This window comes from Perognathus longimembris, chromosome 11, assembly GCF_023159225.1.
Source record: "Perognathus longimembris pacificus isolate PPM17 chromosome 11, ASM2315922v1, whole genome shotgun sequence".
Taxonomy (NCBI): Eukaryota; Metazoa; Chordata; class Mammalia; order Rodentia; family Heteromyidae; genus Perognathus; species Perognathus longimembris.
The window spans coordinates 46,972,060-46,997,439 of NC_063171.1; the positions used below are offsets into that span (position 1 = coordinate 46,972,060).

Below are 25,380 nucleotides of genomic sequence, written 5' to 3' on the forward strand. Positions count from 1 at the left end.
GAAACCATTTTCCAATTTAAACAAAAACAGACACACACCTCTTGTACCTGGGAGTTCAGCAGGACCTCAATGATCATGAAACACTTTTTTTTTTTTTTTGCCAGTCCTAGGCCGTGAACTCAGGGCCTGAGCACTGTCCCTGGCTTCTTTTTTGCTCAAAGCTAGCACTCTGCCACTTGAGCCACAGCACCACCTCTGGCCATTTTCTGTATATGTGGTGCTGAGGAATCGAACCCAGGGCCTCATGTATACGAGGCAAGCACTCTTGCCACTGGGCCATATTTCCAGCCCACTTCCATAAAACTCAAATTGAAAAAAAAATGCATGCTAGCTTTTAGTAAAACTCAAGTTTACTTAACCACCCCTCAGGCGTCGGCCTGGGTGCTCAGTGTGAGTTAAGTCCTCTTGGAAGGAACCCAGATCTTGGGTCTGGACTTTGTTGATTCATGAGGGGTTTGTTGTTTTGTTTGTGTTTGTTTGTTTCTGGTGATACTGGAGTTTGAACCTTGGGTCTTCTGCTTTCTAGGCAGAGGTTTACCCCTTGAACCATGTCCCCAGCCCTAAGCCAGCTTCCAAAGTCCAATTTCAAAGCAAGAAATCAGTAAGATCAGACTGTAGTCAAAGAAGCTTTCATTTATTTATAGTTTTGGTAACATTTTTCATGATTTAGTCAATATCTTTGCTGCAGGGAAAAGAGTAAAGGACATCAAAAAATGGACCCTACATGACACGTAGAGTTGAATAATTAGATCAGTAGGATAACTGGGTTTCAGCAAAACACATACTACATTTCCTCTTGGACTACATTTCCACTTGGGTGGTGCTATTACACGCAATCACTTTTTTTTCTTTTTTACTTAGTGTCAAAGTGATGTACAGAGAGGTTACAGTTTCACACATTAGGCATTGGATACATTTCTTATACCGTTTGTTACCTCCTCCCTCATTCCCCCCTCCGCCTCCCCCTTTCCCTCTCCCCCCATGAGTTGTTCAGTTGGTTTACACCAAATGGCTTTGCAAGTATTGCTTTTGGAATCGTTTGTCTTTTTATCCTTTGTCTCTTGGTTTTTTTATATTCCTTCCCCTTCGAAGACATCAGAATTTTTTCCACCCTGAATTTAAAAGGAGCAGCTCCTCACGATTTGAGACCTGCGCAAAGGTAGTAAAAGCTTCTGAAGCCACACAGCTAGCGTGGCTTAGGAAATAAACCTCCAAAAGCAAAGAAGCAAAGAATGTCTGGAGTCTACCTTCCTCCTTTAGAAAGAAGTTTTTCTAGAAAACTATAGAGATTGTTATTTTAATCCTTCCACATGGTGAGCTGGGCTGCTGCTCATTACCACTAGATGGCACTACCTCCTTCCCAGTCTATTTCATTTTGTTCAACCCAGAAGGCACCATTGCCCCTGACTCACGCCTGTAATCCTAGCAACTCAGGAGGCTGAGATCTGAGGACCACCGTTCAAAGCCAGCCTGAGCCGAAAAGTTGCCATGAGACTCTTATCTCTAATTAACCACTCAAAAATTGGAAATGGAACTGTTTCTCTAAGTAGTAGAGCACTAGCCTAGCCTTGAGCAAAAGAGTTCAGGGACAGCGCCCAGGCCCTGAGTTCAAGTCCCATAACTGAACCCAAAAAAAAACGGCACCATCCTTTCCTTAAGCAAGATCAAATCTCAATCATCAGGCCAGTTGTCCTGTTTCTGGTACACGTTGGAAAGCTTTTTTGAGTCATTAGTAGAAAGTATTTCATATTTTATTTCATGGCAGAAAAAAAGTAAAAGCATACTACTTTTGTCTTGTTTTAGGACCTTACAAAAGGCTAATCCAGAGCTGAGGCGAAATGTGAATTGACATTCCAGCCTAATTTGGAAAGCAATTTAATTTTCATTATATGTCTCATGCACACAACCCTAAAACCTTCTCATACTTACTCCGGGCTCACCCACTCTTACTCTTCTTTTTCAAAACGTGAGTAGAGAAGATGAGGAGTGCTGTTATACTGCTTTTCATAGGCGGAAGAATGATTTCATAATCACACTGTAACAGGAGGTTTTTCAGAGTCCCATTCTCATGTAAACAACTACTTAAAAGTAAGGAGACTCCTTTGTTCTGTGGGACCCAGGAAGTGTTGATTCAAATCCAAATCCAGTAAGAGGAAAAACTTGCATCCTAGATCTGCAGAAGCTGTCAGTGCAGAAACACCAGGCTTCATGGGTCACTGTAGAGGAAGGATAACCATGAAAGGCCTACGGGCCCAACAGGAACACGGGGTCTCCCACTTTGACTGTCCCCGGCTTCTCCAGAGCATAATACTGTCCAAAGAGGGGCGACTTTCCATATAACTTTACTTGTGAAGGGTCACACTGGCGGTAACTGCAACATAAGAGAGAAGGCGATGAGTGACAGCCAAGCTAGAAGTCCATGACTTGTTTGCGCAGAGGCAAGTGCCCACCCCCCGCACAGACTCCATTCCCACCCAAACAGAACTGTGCCCTGCACTGGGCCAGCGGGCGGCCTGCTCCACGCTCAGCTATAGGGGTGAAGGCAGGGGCCACAGCCCACAGCTTTGCCCCATACGAAGCCTCCCTTCCCTGCATTAAGAGATGAGACACTTAGCATGTCTAGACGTATTTTTCACCTATCCTCTCCCCTCCCTCCCTCCCCCAAGATTGCTCCACATCTGTCACCTGAACTATGGTCCAGCCACACCCTTGGGCTTACTGTCCCCTTCCCCTTCTGTCTGTAGCTGCCCAGGCCTGAGATCTCCCAGAACTGTATTGTCTTTGCTGGTTTTTCTTGGTTTCCAGTCATGCTCAGCCTACATTAGAGAAATGTAATCACTTCTAGCCAACCATGCTTCTCCTTTCCTATTTCAATTAGTCACTGACAGTACACTAGATGACTGTTTGTTTTGCTCTGATCTTGTCGTTCCTAGGCTCTGAAACCTTCCTGGCACCCTAGGAACTAAAGAATAACCGTTCATCCCAATGCCAGTGGCTTATGTCTGTAATCCTAGCTGAGATCTGAGGGTCGTGGTCTGGAGCCTGCCCAGACAACTAATTGGAGAAACTTCTGTTTCTCTGTTAAGTAAACAGAAATGGAGATAAGTCTCAAGCAGCAGAGCCCTAGTTATGAACAATAAAACCACACAAGAACACAAGGCCCTGAGTTCAAGCCCCAGTGCAGGAGAGAGAGAGGGAGGGAGAGAGAGAGAGGGAGGGAGAGAGTCCAGTTCTTCAGCCTCTCATGCAAGGCTTCTACCTGGCCCCAAACCTTTCATCTTTTGCTCCTTATCTACACTCATGTTGCATTCTGCTGAATATTTTCATGTGCTTTTAGCTTGCTTTTGTGGTTGTCTTTGAGTGGTACTGGGCTTTGAACTCCGGGTCTCATGTTTGCTCTATCACTTAAGCCACACCCTTGTTCTCTTGCTTTGTATTTTACTATCTTGCTGATTCCTGATGTATGTCCCTCTTCCATGCATGGCCTCCTCTTCAAGGAGCTGAATTCTATCTTTCCTTCCAGACCCACATGTCCCAGGGAGGGTCCCCCATGCCAGGAAGCTCAGAACCCCCCTCATCAAGCTCTCTGTCTCTTACAAACCCTCCTGTGTCTTGCTCTAGAGGTTGGGAAGCATGTCGGTCTGTTCTGTAAGACGGGGTGCCATTCCCTGGGAAGGACAGAAATGTGTCTGACCCCCTCATCCCCAGAGGCCTTGCATGGCAACTATGGCCCAAGAGTGTTTGTGGAATGAGTAAATACGTTGGTGAGTGTAACTATTTTAAAGAGAGCATGAGCTACGCTAGTGGGCTAAGCCTGCAATCCCACTAGTTAGGAGGCTGAATCAGGACAGCAAGTTTGTCTACAAATGAAAAGAAGAGGCAGAGATCATGCAGGTTCTAGGCCATACCAGCCCCCCTCCCCCAAATTGTTTAGAAGACCCTATCTTAACAACATCAAAAAAAAAAAACTCATAGGCTTTTCATCCCAGCTATGTGGAAGTATAAATAGGAAACTTGAGGTCAGGCTAACCTGGGTATAAACATAAAGCCTATTTGAAAATAATCCAGAACTGAGGGACTGTGGCTCAAGTGGTAGAGTACCTGCCTAGCAAGCACAAAGTCCTGAGTTTTAACCAAAAGAGGAGAGAGGGGAGGGGGAAGGAGAAGGAGAAGGAGAGGGAGGAGTGAGAGAGAGAGAGAGAGAGAGAGAGAGAGAGAGAGAACACTTCCAAACTCTCAACACCATGCAGTGCCCACCCAGTCTGTTTTATTTCTGCTGGATTCCCAAATCTTGCCCCCATACCCGGTACATTGTAGCCACCATGGAAATGTTGGCTGAACAAATGTGTGTGTGCATGCATTGATGAGTAAATAAAAGAATGAAAGAACACAGAGCACTGCTGACCCAGGCTGCCTCTCCCTGCTAAGAGTGTTCCTCCCGCCCAGCCTGCCATAGCCCTGGCCCCTAGGAATCCAGTCATCTCTCCCCTCCCGCCTCTCTTCCCAGCGACAGAGACAGAAGGGGCACAGGGGCATCTGTTGGCTCCAGTGGTGCCTATCAGAATCAGGGCAGTGTGGCTGCTTCTGTGGCATGGGGCTTCTTGCAGAGTCACTATGCCTAGCCCAGCTTCTCCATATGTAGTAGGCACCTCACACCCATCACCTCTTCTATCCATCCCCAAACCTGGATGGGAACTCATGTCACCCCAGGCTTACAGGTGAGCCTCAGAAGGGTAACCCCCTTACTCAAGGTCCCAGCTCTAAAGCCAGGCTAGGGCAAGAGCCCTCTATAGTGAGGAAGAGGCGCTCGGGTGTAACCCTTGGACACTCATGGGCCTGGGAACAACTAAGGGATCCAATTAGCTACTGGGCTACGCTAAGGCTGAGCCACATCTGAGTATGAGTGCACGCCCTCCCCACCTCCACCTGGAAGTGAGGACCAGAGAGTTCCCCTCTCCCCGGGGTCCACAGCTAAAGTGCTCTGCCAAGCTGCAAGAAAAGCAAGTGAGGGTGCTAGCAGCCCCTTGTGGGAAATTTTAGGTATCACAAGCAATTCCATTTAGGCCCTCGCATTTTTCAACAGACTGAAATCACAGTATTGTCTCATATAGGCATCTAGGTCTCTTAAAAAAATACATGCGTATGCATATTTCTGTTGGAATTAGCAAATTATAAACTCATTTTAAAAGAAACTTCTTGGTGAATCCTTTCAATTAATATAAAGACACCTATAATTAGAGCAGGAAGAGCCAGGCACTCGTGACTCATGCCTATACCTGACTTAGCTATTCAGGAGGCTGAGATCTGAGGATAATGGTTCCAGCCCAGGCAGGAAAGCTCATGAGACACTTATCACCAGTTAACCACCCAAAAGCTGGAAATGGCACGGTGGCTCAAAGTGGTAAAGCACTTGCCGTGAGCACAAAAGCTCAGGGACAGCACCTAGGCCCCGAGCTGAAGCTCTAGTGCACATGCACATGAGCATACATGCATGCACAAGCATGTGCACATACACACACACACACGAATAAATGAGATCATGCGATCTTTTAGGGGTTGGAGTCATGGCTCAGGTGACAGAGCAACTAGCCTATGAGCAAAAGTATCAGATCAAGAGTTCAAATCCCAGGCTCAGACCAAAAAGTGAAAAAAGAACAGGAAGCCTAAAATATGTCTAGAGGTCTCCAAGGGCTGGGCCTGCAGCTCAGAGTTACTTGCCCAGCACACACAAAGCCAGGGATTTTCTGGTGTGCCTTGCCTTATCCTACCAGGCAAGGCGCAGGCTGGGAGGGAAGGAGAGAGGTCTATATCCCTGCTGACACTTGCAGTACAGAAGCAGTGCCAACCGCGCCCCACCCCCGGGCGCCATGACAAAGGCAGTGTGGCTACGAGGCGCTGAACACCACTCTGGGCTCTCTTTCTGTGATTTATGTGACAGGTGGGACCTTTCTCTCCCCCTTTTACGACCACCTGTCCTGGGAACAACATAAATTACTGCGCCCCTGGCAATTTAAATCTTGGTAAGAGATAGAGGAGACACCTAAGCGGGCTGTGCTGTCTCCCCGGTATTACAAGCAATTAGGGCTGGGACTGTTGAGCTGCATAAAGCCTGCAGAAACTCCCAGGGGTCCAGGGAACCTCATGACCCCCCCCCCCACCTCTCTGCTCTGGCTCTGTGTTTGGGGTCAGTTCCTCTCCTTCCATAAACACAGTGTCCCAGTACAGGAGAGCGGGCTACAGACTGGGAGGGTGGAGGTGTGGAGAGGCCGTTCCTGCAGGAGCGTAAACTTTCTAAATCCACCCCGAGAGGATTTTGGAGGCCAAGAATGTGTTGGAGGAGGGGCAGAGAACATGATAAATAAAAAACATGGCCATCAGATCTCCAAAGCACTTTTTATTTTTTATTTTCTTTTTTTTTTTTGGCCAGTCCTGGGGCTTGGACTCAGGGCCTGAGCACTGTCCCTGAGCTTCTTTTTGCCCAAGGCTAGCACTCTACCTCTTGAACCACAAAAGCTACTTCTAGCTTTTTCTGTTTATGTGGTACTAAAGACCTGAACCCAGGGCTTCATGCATGCTAAGTAAGCACTCTACCGCTAAGCCACACTCCCAGCCCTCCAAAGCACTTTTGATATGCACGCAGGACCACTGAGTTCTGCCTTGTCTCTACAAAAGCCACAGAGCCTGGCTGTGACACACTGGCCTCTGGGCTCCCACATCAGGGCTCTTTCCACTTCCTGCCCTACCCGGCTTCTCCCTAGAGCTCCTCTGTCGCCATGGAAACCAGGAAGATGGGATTCTGGTTTGGCCTGACATTGAGTGAGCACATCTCTAGCAAGAGCTATGGTGTGTCACCGGTGTTTCTCACAACTCATCTCCTCTCACAGTAACCTGTCCGATGGCGCCCTGTGTTTCTGGTCCCCAGTCCGCAGTGGGTGGGTGAAATGAGTACAAGTTCTGAACTCTTTATTTACTTATTTACTTTGTATTGCTGAGGATCAAATCCTTACACAACAAGGTATATTGTTCACAACAAGGAAAAGGAAAAGCCAACGGCGTGGTTCCTTAAGTTGGTCCACATGCCTCTGTTTGAATGCTCCTACGAACGCGTGGCTAATGCTAGAACAACCAACCAGGTAAAAGCAGCCATCTGCTATGCACCCCAAGAATCCTACCTCTTCCCCTTAATTCCCTGCACACTGCCTTGTGTGACTCTACTCTGCCCTCCCTTTCTGGACCAGGTAGCTCAAGTCCTCGGTGGCCACCTGCTCACCTGGGTGTCACTGGGCCCTCCCTTAAGGACACATGGCCACCACCCCAGGTGCTGGCCAGGGAGGGCTAGCCCAGCTCACGCTCAGGGCCATCATGCCAGCCAGGGTGGCAGCATTTGAGAGAGAGGACCAGAGAGTAGCTTCCGAGAAGCAGAATGAGCAGAGAGGGAGGCGTGCTAACTGAACTGCTGGCCTACGAGAGACAGCCCTGGGTTTGGTTCAGGGAGGCAGAGGAGGCAGCGGACCCACATTCCAGAAGATGACTCTGCCTCGCCTGCCTCGCAGCCCCAGCCATGACCTCTGCTCAAGGAGTTCTTAGGCTTTGCTCTGAGTGGACCTTGCCTGCCCCACCCTTCCACGGCAAGTGACACCCAGCGATGCCAAGTCAGGCCCAAAGCTGAGGGTCTTAGAGGCTGTAGGGATCTGACACTCTTACCTGCATCATTTATTACGTGAAGAACCAATGAAAGAAGCATCACTCATTCACTGTTTCAACTTATAACTCCTGAACAATGAATATCACTGCTATCCCAAACAGTACACCCCGCTATGAGAAGCCACCACTGTGTACTTTTACCTCTTCAGTGTTTCCAGTGGCTCCTTCCTGCTCATGACACCTGTGTCTGGGTCCACTGTGGTAAGAATGCACCTGGACACACACACAGAGCATCACAGAGAGAACAAAGCAGCGTGGCCCTCCCCAAACCCCGCCCCCCCGGCTCCAAAGGGACAGGAAGAACCTTACCTGGTACAAGCCATCACCCTCTTCAACTCCACATCCCCAATAAGAACCTCGTTCCAGGAATCCTAGGGGGAAAAGCACAAAGCCATGTGAACACCTCTGTGCCCTGGCCATAACACACTTGTGCAAGGGACTTCCCAAGAGTCATACCTAAGGGCATCATACACATAAAAGATGGTGGACATCCATCTCAGTCCCTAGAGGGCAATGGATACCCACACACTCTCATCTTGTCTCCCCTTCTACCTGTGATGTGTCTGCCACTTGAGATGAAAAGTCTCTATGCCACTTGTACAACTGTCATGGAAACTCACCTCAAGAGGTAATAGAGCATATCCCTTCCCAAGGGAACTAAAAGCAGGGTTATGGACCCCATAGAGGGGATTACTGATCATTCTCGAGTGCACCATATCTTTAGTGCAAGCCTGAAGTTATGTGGAATAAGACTCTCATATCAGCTGGGCATGGTAGCACATACCTATAATCTTAGCACTCAGGAGGTTAAAATAGGAGGATCTTGAGTGTGAAGGCAACCTGGGCTACACAAAAACACCCTGATAAATTTCCACTCGTCAGATAAGAACAAATCAAGGGAAGACCTGATTTGTTGGTGAGTAAAGTATTTACAGGGGCTCCAACCATTCCAGACAAGGTCTCTCTCTAAGCACTGGTGTATGAGCTTGACAAATCAAGTCAGTGGACTGAACCCCTCAGACTGAGCTAGGAGTGTGCAAACTCAAACATCAGTAAGTATATACACAAAACTTCCAGGAAGATAGAGAGAAGGTAGAGGGGGCCTGAATATTATCAAATGTTACATTCATGTATGAAAATGTCACAAGACCAACTGAACAACTCATGGGGGGAGAGGGAAAGGGAGAGGGGAGAGGAGGAATGAGGGAGGAGGTAACAAACAGTATAAGAAATGTACCCAAAGCCTAATGTATGAAACTGTAACCTCTCTGTACATCACTTTGACAATAAATAAGGAAAAAAAAGTCACAAGAAGCCCATTCTTTGTAACCCCATTAACTAAAATTAAGATATGCTAGTATGAAGTGTTTTATAAATTCTAGAAAACTTGAGAAAAGGCATCAGAAGGCAGTGAGATGTGTTGGTTTAACTACAGACAATAATCACTGTGGGAGTTCAGAGGTACCCACTCAGACTGGTCTCCCAGGAAAGGAGTGCTATGGACAAGGAGAGATTGGAGGAGAGAACCCAGCTCAGGAGCGCAGAAGCTGAGAGCAAGGGCGGGGCAGAGGCGTGGCTCCATGAGAAAGTACAACTTCAGAATGTTGGGGCCTAGGGATCAATCCCTAGCACCAAAGAAAATGGAACAATGGACACCGAGGGAACAAAGGACATAGTACTGCAGCTCTGACATACCCTCAAGGACCCTCTCACCCCTGTGGGGAAGCACAGCCTCCTGAAGGCTAAAGGCAAAGCCCTAGGGGGTGAAACAGAACTGCCCTGTCCTTTGAAGACCACAAGGCTAGATATTGCCGCACTCTCAGAATTTTGATTCCTACAATGCATGTTACTCATGATATATGTATCGTATGACTTTTATTTCACTTGGCTTTGGGCTTTGCTTTGTTTTAAATCACCATAGGGGTCCCTTAGCTGTGTATTTTTCAAATCCAGAACAGCAGATCAGAGCAGCCAGACTGTTGTATAAACATTTCTCCACCAGGGGGCACTGTGGTCACAAAAAGTACACACTTAAAAAGTACAAAAGTAGAGAGATGAAAGTTTCTCTTAGGGACTTTATTATGAATTAGGGAAATATTTCCAGAGATCCTCCTGTTGGACATTTTTTTAAAAATTGGGGGAAAAGTCACTCCTGCATGGCACAGGGGTGGAAAGGGATAAAGGCACACCTATGGAACTGCTAGCTCAGACTGGAGGAGGTAAATTGAAGGGGAACATGCCAGTATTGGGTGGCGGGGTGAGGATACGGGCACAGCGCATGTGGCCTGACTTTGGACATCAGCCAAATCTCAGGGCAGGTGGCTTTTGGGCTAGGCTCTGAAAGAAGGCCAGAGACTTTGAAGGGGACAGGAGCGAGTTTAGGTGGCCAGGAGGCTGGCGAAATTGCTTTGAGTTTGGACTTTTTATAGAAAATACAGACTAAGCCTAGCTATGCAAGAGGCTGAGATCTGAGGATCATGGTTCAAAGCCAGCCCAGGCAGGAAAGTCTGTGAGACTCATCTCCAATTAACCACCAGAAAACCAGAAGTGGTGCTGTGGCTCAAAGTGGTTGAGCACTAGCCTTGAGCTGAAGAGCTCAGGGACAACATCCAGTCCCAGAGTTCAAGAGGGAGGGAGGGAGGGAGGGAGGGAGGAAGGAAGGAAGGAAGGAAGGAGAAAATAAAGACTGGCATAGCAAGCCAATAGAGGAAAGTGGGAAGTGTGGACCTTGTGGGAGATCTGCAGGCATTTGAGTAAGGCAGTCACAGTGCTGAGGAGAAGAGCTTACGCTTTTTCCCTTGGTGAGCGGCCCAGAACAGAGTAGGGAACAGTTAGGGCCTAGCATGGGAGAGACAGGGCCGAGAGAGGAGCCAGAGGCACCCCTCAAGCTCTAAGCCAGACTGGAAGAAAGAATACAGTGCCCTTGGTCGACCTTGTACAGTGGAAGGGAGGAGTCTGGTGTCCCAGAGGGGGCGTATCAATGAGCTTGTGTGTGCTTCCTCACCAGAGCCCAGGCCCCCAGTGGAGCCCAGGGTGACAGATGGTGACCCTGCAGGAGTCAATGAGATACAGGAAAGGTAGAAAGAGAAGGGGGGGTGGTCTACAGAATTTCGGGGAGCCCCTGGCTTGAGTATTGAGCTAGGACAAGTATCACAGAAGCAAAGGCAGTGCCAGCAAGGGATAAAGCAGAACTGGGTTGAGGGTAGAAACAAGAAGCGAAGGGAAGAGGCTGCTGCCACATCTGGTAGGAACAGTGGCAGTGACCTGGAAGGGAACAAAGAAGGACAAGGCACAGTTGCAAAGACTAGCGAGCAGAAATTGGGACACTGGAGAGAGGAAAGAAAGGTTGGTTCAGAGTCCCGAGCTTGAGCAACTGGAAGTCAACGCTGTCACATGCTGCAACGGGCAGGACTTGCCGCGGAGTCTAGGCCCTCAATTCCAGACATCCTGAAGTGGGATTAGACGTCCAAGAGGAGACACAGAAAAGACAGAGTGTTCTGGGGAAGGGATATTAACTAGGAGGTTCTTGGTGCAGAGGTTTTGAAAAACCATAAGCCAAAGCATGCAGGTAGACAGATGGGCTGGAACACCCTGGCTCAGCCTAAAACTCATCCCTCCTGCCCTGTTGCAATTAAGAACATCATGTGAATGGCCTCTCGCCTCCATCTAAGCCTCATGGAATTAGACTTTAGCTATTGTGGAAACAGCAGTGTGTATGTGTATGTATGCGTGCGCGAGCACACACACGCACATGTACTCTCCTATGCACAATTCCCAGTGCCTGGAACAGAGGGGCCATAACCCATTTGGTGAAGGGGGTATTATTTTAAGCCAGGCCAGCTCAGCCCTGGTGTAGTATCAGCAGCCACTGTCAGAGAGAAGATGTTCTCAATTAGGAAACACTCAGATACAGAAAGGGGGTTATAAAATTAGATCCAATCCAAGGAAATCTCCTAGATCTACCCTGAGCCATCTCCTCTACACCCTTCCATCTCAAAATGCTTCCACATGAGCACCGCCCCCCCCCCCCCCCCCCCCGCCTGGTGGGGCCAGAGAGGGGAAAGAATGCTTGGAGTGAGGGGCTGTGGCCAGGGACAAAGCTGTGGTGATTACAGTGCAACACTAACGCTATCTGACCTCTAGTCTACTTCCTGTCTTGGAGCTGTTCCTAAATTGCTGTCTACCTGACTGACAGCCCCCCACTGCCTTCACTGCCTTCCCAGAAGAGGGCAGGTGAAGTTCTCCACATTTCCAGGACCTCTCCAGGTCTCGATAGATATCCACTTCCTGAAACAGGTGGACTCAGGTCTAGGTATCCTCACGTATGCCTTAGGATCCTCAGGGTTTCACTGGCCTGCTGTATAATCCAGGTCAAAGCCAGCTCCTCGGCTTCTCGCTGTGGCCGGATGGCCCTGGCCAAGGCATCTGACCTCCCAGAGCCTCTCCTGGCCCCTGCCCCACAGGAAGAATCCCTTTCAGCTGTGGAGCAACTCTGAGGAACACAAGCACTCCACCTCTGCCTGCACTTCTCTCTTTTCCGGGACCAGAAAAGCCTGGGAAGGACCAGGTCTCCTGGTGACAGCCCTGCCAGAGGAATGTCAATGAGTTGCTCCCAGCCAGCCCCTCATTGTTTCCTGGGCGGAGCCAGGGCCGAGGTGGGCAAGGACAGACAGCTTCTTCCTTCACCCAGGAACCCTGAGGCACAGCCTGACTCTAGGTCTTGGGGTGCTAATGCACAGTCATTCACCTCACATCAGGAACTTCTCTGACCTCCCTAGAAGAAAGGATACAGTTGGAAAATTGGGAGACATTTTTGTCTGTGAAGTTTTTTGGGTGCTGGTCCTGGGGCTTGAACTGGGCCTGGACTGTGTATGTCCTTGAGTTTTTTTTTGCTCAAGGCTAGCACTTTGCCCCTTGAGCCCCTCATACAGTAATCCTAGGCAGACACGATCACCCTACTTTCCAGGCACAATGAGGCACAGGAGGAAGGCAAAATTCAGTGAGGAGTTGGAAAGCAGACCTTGAATTCCCTGGTTTGACTGTAATGATGAAATTCTCAGACTGTGCCTCTAGAACCACATCCTATCCCTGCCCGCCCCCAGCTGATATGGGAGGTAGAAGTCATTCCTTCAGTATTAAAATTCAGCTGCCTGCACTCAGTATTTTCCTGGGCCTCTGGGAAACCAGGGGCAGAGGTAAGGACTGATTTCCAGAGCCCTCTGCCTCTTCTGTTCCATATACAAACCTAGAGCTCCTGAGCTCCTCCTATTTGAGCACGACTTTGTTGAGTATTCACACCACCCTTGCATATCACACACATCTCGACCCCAGGCCACCTACTGCTGCCTTCCTGTCAGATTAAAGAGACCATAACAAGGCTATTGCAAAGGTAAGCCTGTGGCCAGAATCTCTTGGACCACTAGATACATGGCCTGAGTCTTCATGCAGAATCACATGGGGCTGAGCAAAGGCAGCACTGGGAGTATTTTAGGATAGGGCCACCAAACTTAAGGAGCATCCATACCTACACACACACACACACACACACACACACACACACACACACACACACACTCACACAGAAGCCAAGTTCCACCATGTTCCTCTTCCTCAAAAGAGCCACAACTGGGCTGGGAATATGGCCTAGAGGCAAGAGTGCTTGCCTCGTATACATGAAGCCCTGGGTTCGATTCCTCAGCACCACATATATAGAAAAGGCCAGAAGTGGCACTGTGGCTCAAGTGGTAGAGTGCTAGCCTTGAGCAAAAAGAAGCCAGGGACAGTGCTCAGGCCTTGAGTTCAAGCTTCAGGACTGGCAAAAATAAATAAATAAATAAATAAATAGATAAATAAGAGCCACAACTAAACAGGGAGCCCATGTTTAACAAGACCCAGGGCATACTTACTTGGTTCCACGGGTGACACAGATCATGAATGGTAGACCCAGAGAATTTAGCTCCAAAGTGAATCTGCCTCCTCAGGATGATTTTACAAGCTAACCATTACACAGTGTAGTCAATAAGCATTTCACCCTTTGAAAGAATTTAGTCTGACATCCAAGACTCTTAGACGCTTTAAAAAGAAAAGAAAAGAAAAGCAGAGAAGGCATAGCATTACCTCTGCAAAGACATCACACCCTGTAATTACAATATTGGGCCGGAAGTTAGATGCCTTCACTTTCTTCTCCAGTCTGGAGTTGAGATCTGCCAATGATGCTTCGGAGAGCACCAAGAAGGGGCTGACATCTGAGTAGGCAACCTAAGGAAACACAGAAACCTCATATGGGGGCCAGAGGTCTCGTTCCTGGAAACCCTCTCCCTATACTTACTTTCTCTCATTTTCTCTCTCTCCCCCCCCTCCTTCTCTCTCTATCTCTCTGTCTGTCTCTCTCTCTCCCTCTTTCCCTCCATCCCTCCCTCCCTCTCCCGCTCTACTTCTCTACCTCTCTACCTCCCCTTACTTCTGTCCATTCAAAGCCTACATCCGTAGCCTCTCAGAATTGCACTGTAGAATCAAGGGAACATGGCCTTGGAGGTCTTCAGCTGCCCCAGGGCAAGGGCATTGGGACACTACTTCACCTTTTTAAGCCTCCAAATTCTCCACTGATTAATAAAGTGGCCAAGTTTGATGGCCTGGTTATACAGGATTAAAATAATCACTAACTGTATGGGAATAGATTTTTAATGGACCCTGAAAGTTAGCTTGGGGTACTTTACATGATACTAATTTTTATATTAGTACAGTGTTCCTGCAGCCTGAAGTTCTGTGTGTGTGTTTGTGTGTGAGTGTGCATGCACACACACATGCACACTTGTATGTGTTGCCTCTGGGGCTTGAACTCAGGGCCTAAGCACATCCTTTAGCTTTCTCACTCAAGGCTGGTACTCTACCAGTTTCTGCCAGCTCCATTTCCAGCTTTTTGGTGGTTAACTGAAGATAAGAATCTCACAAACTTTTCTGCCCAGGCTGGCTCTGAGCCATGATTCTCAGTTCTCAGCCTCTGGAGTAGCTAAGATAACTGGCATGAGCCATCCATACCTGGCAAAGCCTGAGTTCTTTTTTTTTTTTTGCCAGTCCTGGGCCTTGGACTCTGGGCCTGAGCACTGTCCCTGGCTTCTTTTTGCTCAAGGCTAGCACTCTGCCACTTGAGCCACAGCGCCACTTCTGGCCATTTTCTGTATATGTGGTGCTGTGGAATCAAACACAGGGCCTCATGTATATGAGGCAGGCACTCTTGCCACTAGGCCAGATCCCCAGCCCCAAAAGCCTGAGTTCTTTATTGTTTGGGGTTTTTGTTTTGGCCAGTCCTGGGGCTTGGACTCAGGGCCTGAGCACTGTCCCTGGCTTCTTTTTGCTCAAGACTAACACTCTGCCACTTGAGCCACAGCGCCTCTTCTGGCCATTTTCTGTATATGTGGTGCTGTGGAATTGAACCCAGGGCCTCAGGTATACGAGGCAAGCACTCTTGCCACTAGGCCATATCCCCAGCCCTGTCTGGGTTTTTTTTTTTTTAACTGTATTTTTTTGTCTTTTCTTTTTTGATACTGGGGATCAAACCCAGGACATTGCACTTACTAGGCAAACGCTTTGCCCCTGAGCTACATCCCACTCCAACCTGAGTTCTTTGAAGGCCTGTGTTATCCCTGAGGTCTGTGGTCCTGCCCGCAGCTATAATGTGACATGCAGTGGAAACAACCCAGAGATTCTGGGCCCCAAGCACAGCTATAGACTTCATTGTAATTCTGTACTCCACTAAAATTAATCAGTTTTACATATTGATGTAAAACACTGTCAAACTTCCATGAGCGCCAGAATGAGGGCTTACATGCATTACAGTAGATGCTCATGGGTACAAATACCAGGGTCCCCCAGGAAAGCAGCACCAGTTGCTTGGACTGAGAGACCCAGGGGTAAAAACCAAAGCTCTGAGTTTAGGAGCTGCTGCCTGAGCTGAGCTGCAGAGCTGAGAGAGACTGCCCTTCTCCCCTCCACACCCCCGCCCCCAGCCAGCCACGCCTCTCACCTGGTCGGTGGGCGGAAACCCGTTTTTGATTTGCTGAGAACTCCGCGGTCGCATGTGGGGCTCAAAGTGCACCAGGCGGTAGGGCCGAGTCCCTAAGAAGCTGGTTATCCACCTCGCTGCTGCCTCTCCACAGTCCCTGCCCTGCACGTCCAGGCCATGTACTCTGCCGGAGGTGACAGGGCAAAGGTCAAATATGGCTTTAAGGACCCCTCCCCCCCACCCTAATGCCCTAAATTCCGGATGATTCACAAGATCCTAGCTGTAGCTAGGATCCTAGCTGTAGTATTCATCCGAGGATGTCATTTTCTCCCAGCCATAGGCAAAAATGTTCTAGAAAACCTGACACAGATAAGATGTGAGTAGGAGCTGAGCACCAGTGGTTCACACCTGTCATCCCAGCTACTCAGGAGGTGGAGACCCGGAGGATTATGATTTCAAGCCACAGTCTGCAGAGATGTCCTTGAGACTCCACATCTAAAATAACCAGCAAAAATATGAACTGGAGGCATGGCTCAAGGGGTGAGCCTGAGCAAGAACACGGGTAATAGCACAAGGCTCTGAGTTCAAACCCTAGTACCAGCACAAAATGAACAACAAAAAGATTTGGCTTGGATCTCAGCCTCTTGTGTAGCTAGGGTTACAGGTATGAGGCAGTAGCGATTGGGCTCTAAACTTGTTTGTAAAAGCTAGATCAATATTAAGAAAAACATTAAGTAGAAGTACAGATGGTTTGTGGTTTGACCTTATCATGTCCATGTCTAGGGAATAATGAGAAAATCTCATCACCAAACAACCAGGAGTCTTTGCCTTACTCTTCCTGGATCAAGATGAAGAAGAAATACCAACATAAAACAAATATGTGTTAGAGATAAGAGTCTCGGAGACTTTTCCTTCCCCAGGTTGGCCTCTAACTTTAATTAAAAGAAAAAAATACGTCAACACTCCTACACCCAAATGAGCCCTACCTTTCAAAGCAATCACCATAGGAAGTAGCATCAGTATTCTCACTTAACACATTACTTTCAAGTCTAACCTCGACTTTTAAACCAAACAATGACCTTACATAGGTTGGTCACATCTGTAGCTACAGAACTTAACCCTGCAGGGGTTGATTTTTTGAGAGAAGTCAAATTAGAGGGGGAGATTAAGAGGAGGAGATTTCCACCCTCGCCCCCCATCCTCTACTTTGTAAGGTCCACCCCGGGGATGGCTCCATACAGATGCCCCCCACCTGTTTAAGTCTGTGCCCAGGTACCTGAGTTACCTAGGTAACTGGCACACCTGGAGGCAGTTACCTCCTCCTTCTCTGAGGTCACTTCCAATCCACCTGGCCATATCTCCCACCTTTTCCTATATAATCCAGTTTAACACAGTCCCTACTCTTTCCTTTTCTCTCTTACTCTTTTCTCTCTTTTTCCCTTCTTCATTCCCCTCTGTCTCCCCATGTCTCCATCTTGTGTGGGCTGGCAGTTTGCTTTCCCCCCAATAAACTCCTTTCTGCCTGAACCATGTGGTAGGTTTCCTTTCTGGTGAATCTTACATACCTCTCCTTCCTTCCTCTCCCCCTCCCGCTCTGTTCTCCTTTTCCCTTTCCCCCTTTCTTCTCCCTCTCCTTCTTCCCTTCCCTCCTTTCCCTTCCTCTCTCTCATTTAATGACTAAAGAGTGAATTTCAGAAACATCTTGAACAATGTTAGCAATATTAAATATGTATAGAGACAGCCTTTTGGTTACCTCCTTGCTGGTTGTTGGGACCAGTATTTCACTTGGACATTGTCCCACAAAGTGCAAGCTAAAAAGCAAAACAATCTGAATGTTCCCTCTGACCCCTGACTGAGATGACACTGGCATGGTTTGAGGGTGGTGCTAAGTGACCGTAAATGGTCTAAGTCTCTGTGTACCATTAGTAGTGTGAGGCTAAGGAACAACCTCCACATGCCAGCTGGGATCCTGACCTTGTAAAGTGAACCCAGGGCCCCAGGAGCTCATCAGGAATCTTTGGGAAACGGGCTGAGACCCCAACTCTATCACACACGAGTGAGTGAGTGACCCAAGCCAACCGGAGCTCAGTGGTTCCTGAGAGCTTGGCTCTAGCAGTGCTCACTAATGGAGTCTAAGTCTTCCAAAGTCTGGCAAGTTATGGCGATACACCTTGTTGGGGCATGGACCATGAAAGCCTCTGTAGAACTGTGGATAAAATTTCCTACAGCTCCAAAGGAATTTAAATGAAATGAAAAAGAATGCTGTATACATATGTGCTTGCAGAGCTTGAGGATCGAATCCAAGGCCTCATATACTTGAGGCAAGCATATTACCACTGAGCCACATCCCCAACTTTACCCCCCAAATACTTAATTATAAAAAAAAGTGTAGGTAAATACCTAATCATGGCAAATAAGCAAATCAGATAGGGCAGAACAGGAGATACAAATTCTGACTGACATAGCTCAAAGGTTTACTTTGACAAACAAAATTTCAAGTTAGCAAGAAGTTACCATTTGCTCTTAAAAACAGCATTATAGTTTTGCACATGATGGTTATAATGCAATTACCTATGTTCATAAACTGATAGCCATATAAGTTGGCAAAAAAAATCTATAAACCAATTTGGCAACCCATATCAAAACACTATGTGATCTATACTCCTAAGAAACAAAACTGTTACCATTTCCCCCATAGGGCAATAAAGAGATTTGAAACTACATGTGTCAAGATATTTGTTACATTTTCTTCATACCTGGAAAAACCCTGAAAACAATTCAAAGCTTTAATTATAGAATTCCGTAGAAGACTCACAACATGAAACAGTATGTCACCATGAAAAATAGCATTTTTGAAGATTTTTTAAAGATTAAAAACACCTTATCAATTAAATATAAACGACATTCAAGTCTTTGATGTTTTTATTTCTATTATTGTTTCAACTTCCTTTCCTCATTCCTTTTTTATTTTTTATTTTTATTTTTTTTTATTTTTATTTTTATTTTTTTTTGGCCAGTCCTGGGCCTTGGACTCAGGGCCTGAGCACTGTCCCTGGCTTCTTCCCGCTCAAGGCTAGCATTCTGCCACTTGAGCCACAGCGCCGCTTCTGGCCGTTTTCTGTATATGTGGTGCTGGGGAATCGAACCTAGGGCCTCGTGCATCCGAGGCAGGCACTCTTGCCACTAGGCTATATCCCCAGCCCCCTCATTCCTTTTTTAATTCTTCCTTTCCCTTCCCCCCCCCCCCCCGACCCTGCCCACCATGTAGCCCATTCTGGCCTCTAATTCATGATCCTTCCCTTTCAGCCTCCAAAGTACTGAGATTATAGCCATGCCCCATCATGCCCAGTCATTCCATTTGTTTTTAAAAGCAGGCACCATAGAGACAGGAAGAAAAGATGCCACAGTATTAATTAATCATGATTACTTCAAATGGCTTTGTTTGTTGCCTTTTCAACAATAAATACACATTACTGTTATAATCAGGAAACCATCAAATTAAAATTTTTAACCCTGGTTTTCTCATCATGGAATGAAAAAGCAACTATAGATGTAGTTTCCTAAGGACAATGCTAGTTTCCTAGAAAAATGTCCTTGCAGTCACCCTGGTGGAGTGAAAGGGCCCCTGGTGGAGCGTCCTGCTGAGCTGAGCACCCTCCCGCTGGTACCGACAGCTGAGCTCCCTTGGATGAGCACTAAGCAACCTAGCACCAGGATGGTATCATGTTTCCAAAGCCACTTGTGACTCCAGTTGGGAAGGGATCCATCTTTCCAGGCAAGGTTGGGAGTGTCTTGCAACAATTCTTACATTTAACCTTCCCTTTTCGGGACCCTCAACCCCACGGCTGCCACCCCACTATTGTCCTTGACCGTCTCGCCATGTGATCTTTCTCATAAGGACATGTCAAAATGCTTCCACATCACTGTTCTCTCCACAGGCCGGGAATATCTCAGAACCAGGCAACTGCTTCCTGGTTTCTCCTGTCAGATCTACAAAGAGGAGGACATGGCCCTGCTGAGGGGGCACATGATCAATAATGCCCCTGCCATTTATTGTCCTCACCTCCTTTGTCCCCAGATTATCAAAATCCTCACCTGCACTCTCGCAGTGCGTTTGTGGCAGGTGTTTCGACGGGCAGCCGCAGGTCCTCCATGTGGTTGGCACTGAGAGTCAAAGTGTCCCCGTCACAGGCCAGGGAAATCAGGACCAGGCGAGGCTCTTGGCGAGCAGTAACCATGTTGCCCTCCTTGTTGATCACAAGCCAAAACCTGACGGTTTCAAAACACACGGCATCTGTAAACCACCAGGACAGGCAGCTCAGGGTGTGTGTGTGTGTGTGTGTGTGTGTGTGTGTGTGTGTGTGTGTGTGTGTGTACTAAACATAAACTCAGCAACAAGCAAGGGAGAAGCTGTTGACTATTTTGAGTGTGAGTGTGTGTGTATGTGTTTATACTAGGGCTTAAGCTCAAGGTTGGCACTCTATCACTCGAACCACATCTCTCCTTCAGGTTTTTTAAAATTATTATTATTGGTTAATTGGAGATAAGACTCTCACAGACTTTTCTGGCTTGACTGACTTCCAAGGCTCATCCTCTGGTCTCAGCCTCCTGAGTAGCTAAGATTGCAGATATGAGGCACCAGCATCCAGCCTGTTGGTTAACTTCAAAGTAATGAATAATCACTCAAGTGGCTGACATATAACAGGCAGAGCATCTGAGCTCCTTGATAGCACAGAATTAAAGATGCTAACTGTATTCTCATTTTAACTTTCAGGAAGCCTGATCTCTTTCCTTAAGCATTCTTCAAGGAGATAACAAGAATTATTTCACACAAAGACTGTGTAAAGGCACAAGGAAATAAAGGCCTGACACACAGAAGAGAGCGACAGTTTGGTTGGTTTTTTGTTGTTGTTGTTGTTGTTGTTTTTTTTTTTGGCCATCCCTGGAACTTGCCTCAGGGCCTGAGCACTGTCCCTGGCTTCTTTTTGCTCAAGGCTAGCACTCTGCCACTTGAGCCATAGTGCCTCTTCTGGCAGTTTTCTATATATGTGGTGCTGGGGAATCGAACCCAGGGCTTCATGTATAGGAGGCAAGCACTCTTGCCACTAGGCCATATTCCCAGCCCTGACAGTTTGGGTTTTATTTGGGTTTTTTTTTTTTTTTGAGGGGTTGGGGTTGGTGGCACTTAGATTTGAAATCAGTGCCTCCTGCTTGCTAAGCAAGCACTCTACCATTTGAGCCCTCACCCAGCCGAAATGTAGTAGTTATTCCTTGCATTGCCCCCATCAAGTTATCATGGTGGAGTTACCCAGCTACATTAGGAAAAACTGTTAGCCTTTGCCTATCAGCCCATCTTCCACAGACAGCCCTGCCCCACTTGAAACCTTAAATCCTTGATACCAGTGCCCATATTCTTTCTAATATAATAATTCTTCCTAGTAATAGCCACCACTTGATGCTTCTAAAATGCAAATTTGACCTGGGTATCCCCTCATTCAATTCCTATTTCCAGGGTAAAATTCCAATTGTGTATGTGTGTGTGTTTGTGTGTGTGTGTGTACGCACACACCGGTAACTAGGACTTAAATTAGGGCCTCAAGATTTCGATTGGCCTTCTTGGTTCAAGGCTGGCATTCCATCAGTTGAGCTACAGCTACACTTCAGGTTTTTTGCTGAATTGGAGATAAGAGTCTCACAGACTTTCTACCCAGACTGACTTTGAGCCTCCATCCCCTGACTTCTGAGTAGCTAGGATACAGGTGTGAGCCACCAGTATCTGGCTTAATACTCTAAGTGATGCTCAAAGGCCTTCACAGTCTGGCTGCTTCCCAGCATTTCTTCCTCTCCACAATTTCACACAGGCCAGTGTTTTTAAAATATGTTTTTTAATTTTAATTGAACATACATATTATATGTGATATAAACATTTATATATTTAAATGCATGGCATACTCCTAGCACAAACTACAAAAAAAAAAAAAAAAAACAACCCTGAAAACCAAGACTTAGATACTTTCTCTGTAATGTCCATTCAGCATTATTCATGATGTCACAAGGTAGAAATGACACAGGCATCATCCATGATCTAACAGGGAGTGGGTTTTTTTTCACCACTGTCTGTTTCCAAAACCTTGTGATATTTTCTCTGTCCACCCACCCAGGTTCAGAGTCCCTAGCCAAACTCAAGTGCAAATAGGCAGAGCTCTGAACAAAAATGCCACAAGCAACAGAGGGCAAAGAGCACTTACAGAGGTAAACATCAACTTTTCCAAACAGTTCCAAAGGCACAGTGCAGAATGTAATTATTCCAAAGAGTCCCTGCCTTCTGGAAATGCCCACAGCCATCTTTGTGCTCCTGAGTTCAGAAAACTCACAGAGCTCAGTTCTTCCAGGCCGGCTTGCTTCTAAATAGGTTACCTTTGATTAAATAAGGTCTAGGTAAGACTAGGCCTTAGAAACCAGTAAATTCCACTTTCTCACAAAACCAAGGCTCAGTGAGGTTAGATGACCTTGCCCCAGGGCTCCTGGTCCTCCAGGCAACTTTTCCACTCACTCACCACCTACTGCCTTTGCAGAAGGAGCAGGAGGGAGTGCTGTGGTCACACAGATCTGAGTTCAAATCCCTCCAGCACACCTTGGTTTGTGATTCCTGGTGTAAGATACCCATCTTGTCTGACACCATTTCCCCATTAGTAGGATGGAGCTAATTCTAGCCCCCAAGATAGTTATGGAGCTTGCAGAAGCTAATCCATAGGACAGAATTTAATTCCATGTCTGTGTATATTAAGCAACTGAATAAAAGTTCATTTGATGGTCTTCTCTTCCCCTGTTCAGAACCTCACCAAGTCTCATTTCAAGAATGTATTATGCAAAACAAAAGTGATGCTGTTTTATTGTATTTTTTTTGTCGGTCCTGGGGTTTGAACTCAGGGCCCAGGCACTGTCCCTACCCTCTTTGTGCTTGAGGCCGGTGTTACACCGCTTGAGCCACCACACCACCTCTGGCTTTTTCTAAGTAGTTTATTGGAGGTAAGCGTCTCAGGAACTTTCCTGCCCAGGCTGGCTTTGAGCCGTGATCCTCAGAGCTCAGCCTCTTGAGTAGCTGGGATTACAGGCGTGAGCCACCAGCACCAAGCCCACAGAAGGCATCTAATCCTAAGAATGAAATTGCAGTGTTCCAGGACTGAGGGTGGTGGGAACGCAAACTCCTCCCGAGGACCCAGTCCTCTGGGAGAAGGTCACACAATATTATCCCTTCAAGAACATCAAAATCAACATGGCTGCAGAATGGTCACAGGAAAGCCTCGTAGAGCTGCTGGCAGGAGGAAACAGCCAGACCGCCATTGTGGTACAAACAGAATTGGCCAGGGAAAACAATTTTTCAGTGCCTAACGCCACGTGGCAAAGGTCTGAGAAATATCCAAGTGACCCCTTTTCAATTGCAATGAGCTTCACAAATTTCCAGCTGGGCTTGCTAAAAGGAAAACAAGAAAGCCCACTTTTCCTTTGCAGAACTCTGGTCCAGTCTTGTTGACCTTGTGTGTTCAATTTGCAAAGCTATTGTGCATCAAAATAAAACTAATTTTTTGCAGAGTCTAGCACGTGCAAGTCCCTGGACTTCGTGCCCTATTACAAAATAAATAAATCTAAGACAGTCTTTACTTTTATTTCAAACTCGTTTATGGTTTCTTGTTATAACCCTGCCACTCACTCTGCCTGCTCCCTCCTCTTCCCAGCAAAAGCTGCCACTTGGGCCACTGTTCATTAAAGGAGCTGGGCCTGGACCCCAGAACTGAGAAATGGGAGGCTCTGCTACTCTGTAGTGTGAACTAAATTTTATTTTTCTGATATTATTCCACTGATAAAAACCACATGCTTTACAGGCAGGAGGAGGCTTGGTGATAACCAGCCCTTGTTCTAGAGAGAAAAAATACTCATCTATAGGGGCAGAGGCTGGCCCAACCACCTTCCCAAACTTCAGACACCCACTAAGAGATCAAAGGTTCAGCAACTCAGAAAAGGCAGGTGGCAACCCTCTGCTTTCCTAGTTAGCTCTGGACAATGCCTTTAGGAGCAACCTATGTACCTACGCTGATGAAACCAAGGTGAAACCAAGTTGCTTTCACTCAGGCTTTTGCAACTGCCCTAGGATAAACTTGGTTTGTAACAATAGTAAACAATCTGCCCAGGAAGCCACCCCACCTGCACTCTTCAGCTCAAAGCATGACTTCAACTGGAGTGTGCTCAGAAATAGGTTGGTTCTCTTCTGCAGATGATAAAGGGACTTCCCAAGGCAGATGATTTCCTTTCAGAATAAGTGCCTGGCTTTCTTTATTGGAAAAGAATACCGCGTGGAGAGCCATCACTCCCTTCCTTGCTGCAAATATTTAAAGTGTGTGTGCGTGTGTGTGTGTGTCCATTATGGATCTTGAACTCGGGTCCTGGGCTCCCTGTCCCTTAGCTTTTTCCACTCATGCTTGAGCCACATTTCCTCTTCCAGCTTTTTTGCTAATTAATTGGAAAGAGTCTCACTGTTTTTCCTGCTCGGGTGGCTTCCAACCCGGATCCTCATCTGAGGCTTCTGAGTAGGATTACAGGCGGGAGCCGCTTTGCCCGGCTTCCTAAAGTTTTTTCCTCCCTCCCTTTCTCTCCTCCCCACCTGCCCGCACCCTTCCCAGTGTCTCGTGGAGGCGCCTCTCGCCAGGGCTGGGCGTACCTGTCCCGCAGGCTGCCGCTGCGCAACCCCAAGGCCGTGCACTCGGCCGCGTCCACCTGCACCCCCATGCAGGACTTGACCGGGTAGATGCAGACCTGGGACACCGTGCCCACCTGCTGTCGCCGCTGCCGGCGCCGCGCCCGGTGCCAGGCCACAGCCCCCAGCGCCACCGCGGCCAGGGCCAGCGCGGGGAGCCAGGACGCCGGGAGGCCGAGGCGAGCCGCGGCCGAGAAGCTGCGAGCGCCCATGGTCAGCGACGGAGGACCGAAGCCTGGCCGCCCGCCGGCCGGAGCATGAAGGGGAGGGGCGCAGGGGCGGGGCTGGAGATCGGGGGCGGGGCTTGAGGAGCGCCCAGAGGGGAGGGGTCGGAGAATGGGTGGGGAGGAGAAGAAGCGCCTGGGGACTGAGGTTGAGTATGAGGGGAGGAACAACCAGAGGCGGTGCTGGATCGAGAGGGGAGGAGCGCTAGAGGGCGTGGCTTGAGTGAGGGGCGGAGCAGCCAAGGGGCGGGACCGGAGCACGACGGGGAGAAGCGTCTTGAGACGGGGGTGGAGCGCAAGGGAGTGGAGCGCTCGGAGGTGGGGCTAAAGCCCTATGGGGAGTGCGTCAGGGGGCGTGGCGATGGGGAGGTACGACAGGGGAGGGGAGGTGTGGGGGGAAGAGGGCGGGGCGAGATGTTGAGGCGGGGGCGAGCAGGGCAGACAAAATGTGTCGGGGGCGTGGTGGGGCGGGGCGAGGGAGCCGAGCGTGTTGAGCACCGGCCCGCTAGGCACTGTCGGTCGATTCGCCCGCCGTCTCTTCCCCCTTTGCGCCCGCAGGACTCCTGGAGGTCACTCGGGGGGCATCTCGCTGTCCTCCGCCCTCCTCCCACGGGCCAGCCCAGGGCCTGGGTTCAGTCCCTGCTGTCCGCTGCCCCGGCAGGAGGCCCCGGAGTCCCCGCTGCAGAGGCCTCCTCCGG

General features: G+C 48.2%; 1 protein-coding gene and 1 long non-coding RNA gene across 2 annotated transcripts; one reads left to right on the forward strand and one right to left on the reverse strand.

Moving 5' to 3' along the window:
• The first annotated feature begins 1,944 nt into the window (after nt 1–1,944).
• On the forward strand, nt 1,945–2,181 carry LOC125359088. The gene is made up of 2 exons (XR_007212486.1): nt 1,945–2,088; nt 2,121–2,181. It is a non-coding gene; the product is annotated as an uncharacterized LOC125359088 (long non-coding RNA).
• Nucleotides 2,182–2,244: 63 nt separating this feature from the next.
• LOC125359087 (mitochondrial amidoxime-reducing component 1-like) lies at nt 2,245–24,708 on the reverse strand. The gene is made up of 7 exons (XM_048356596.1): nt 24,423–24,708; nt 19,802–19,975; nt 15,728–15,890; nt 13,822–13,962; nt 8,014–8,075; nt 7,846–7,917; nt 2,245–2,371 (listed from the first exon to the last, which is right to left on the reverse strand). The coding sequence occupies exons 1-7, from the start codon at nt 24,668–24,670 to the stop codon at nt 2,245–2,247; spliced, it is 987 nt and encodes a 328-aa protein (XP_048212553.1). The 5' UTR covers nt 24,671–24,708.
• Nucleotides 24,709–25,380: the final 672 nt, after the last annotated feature.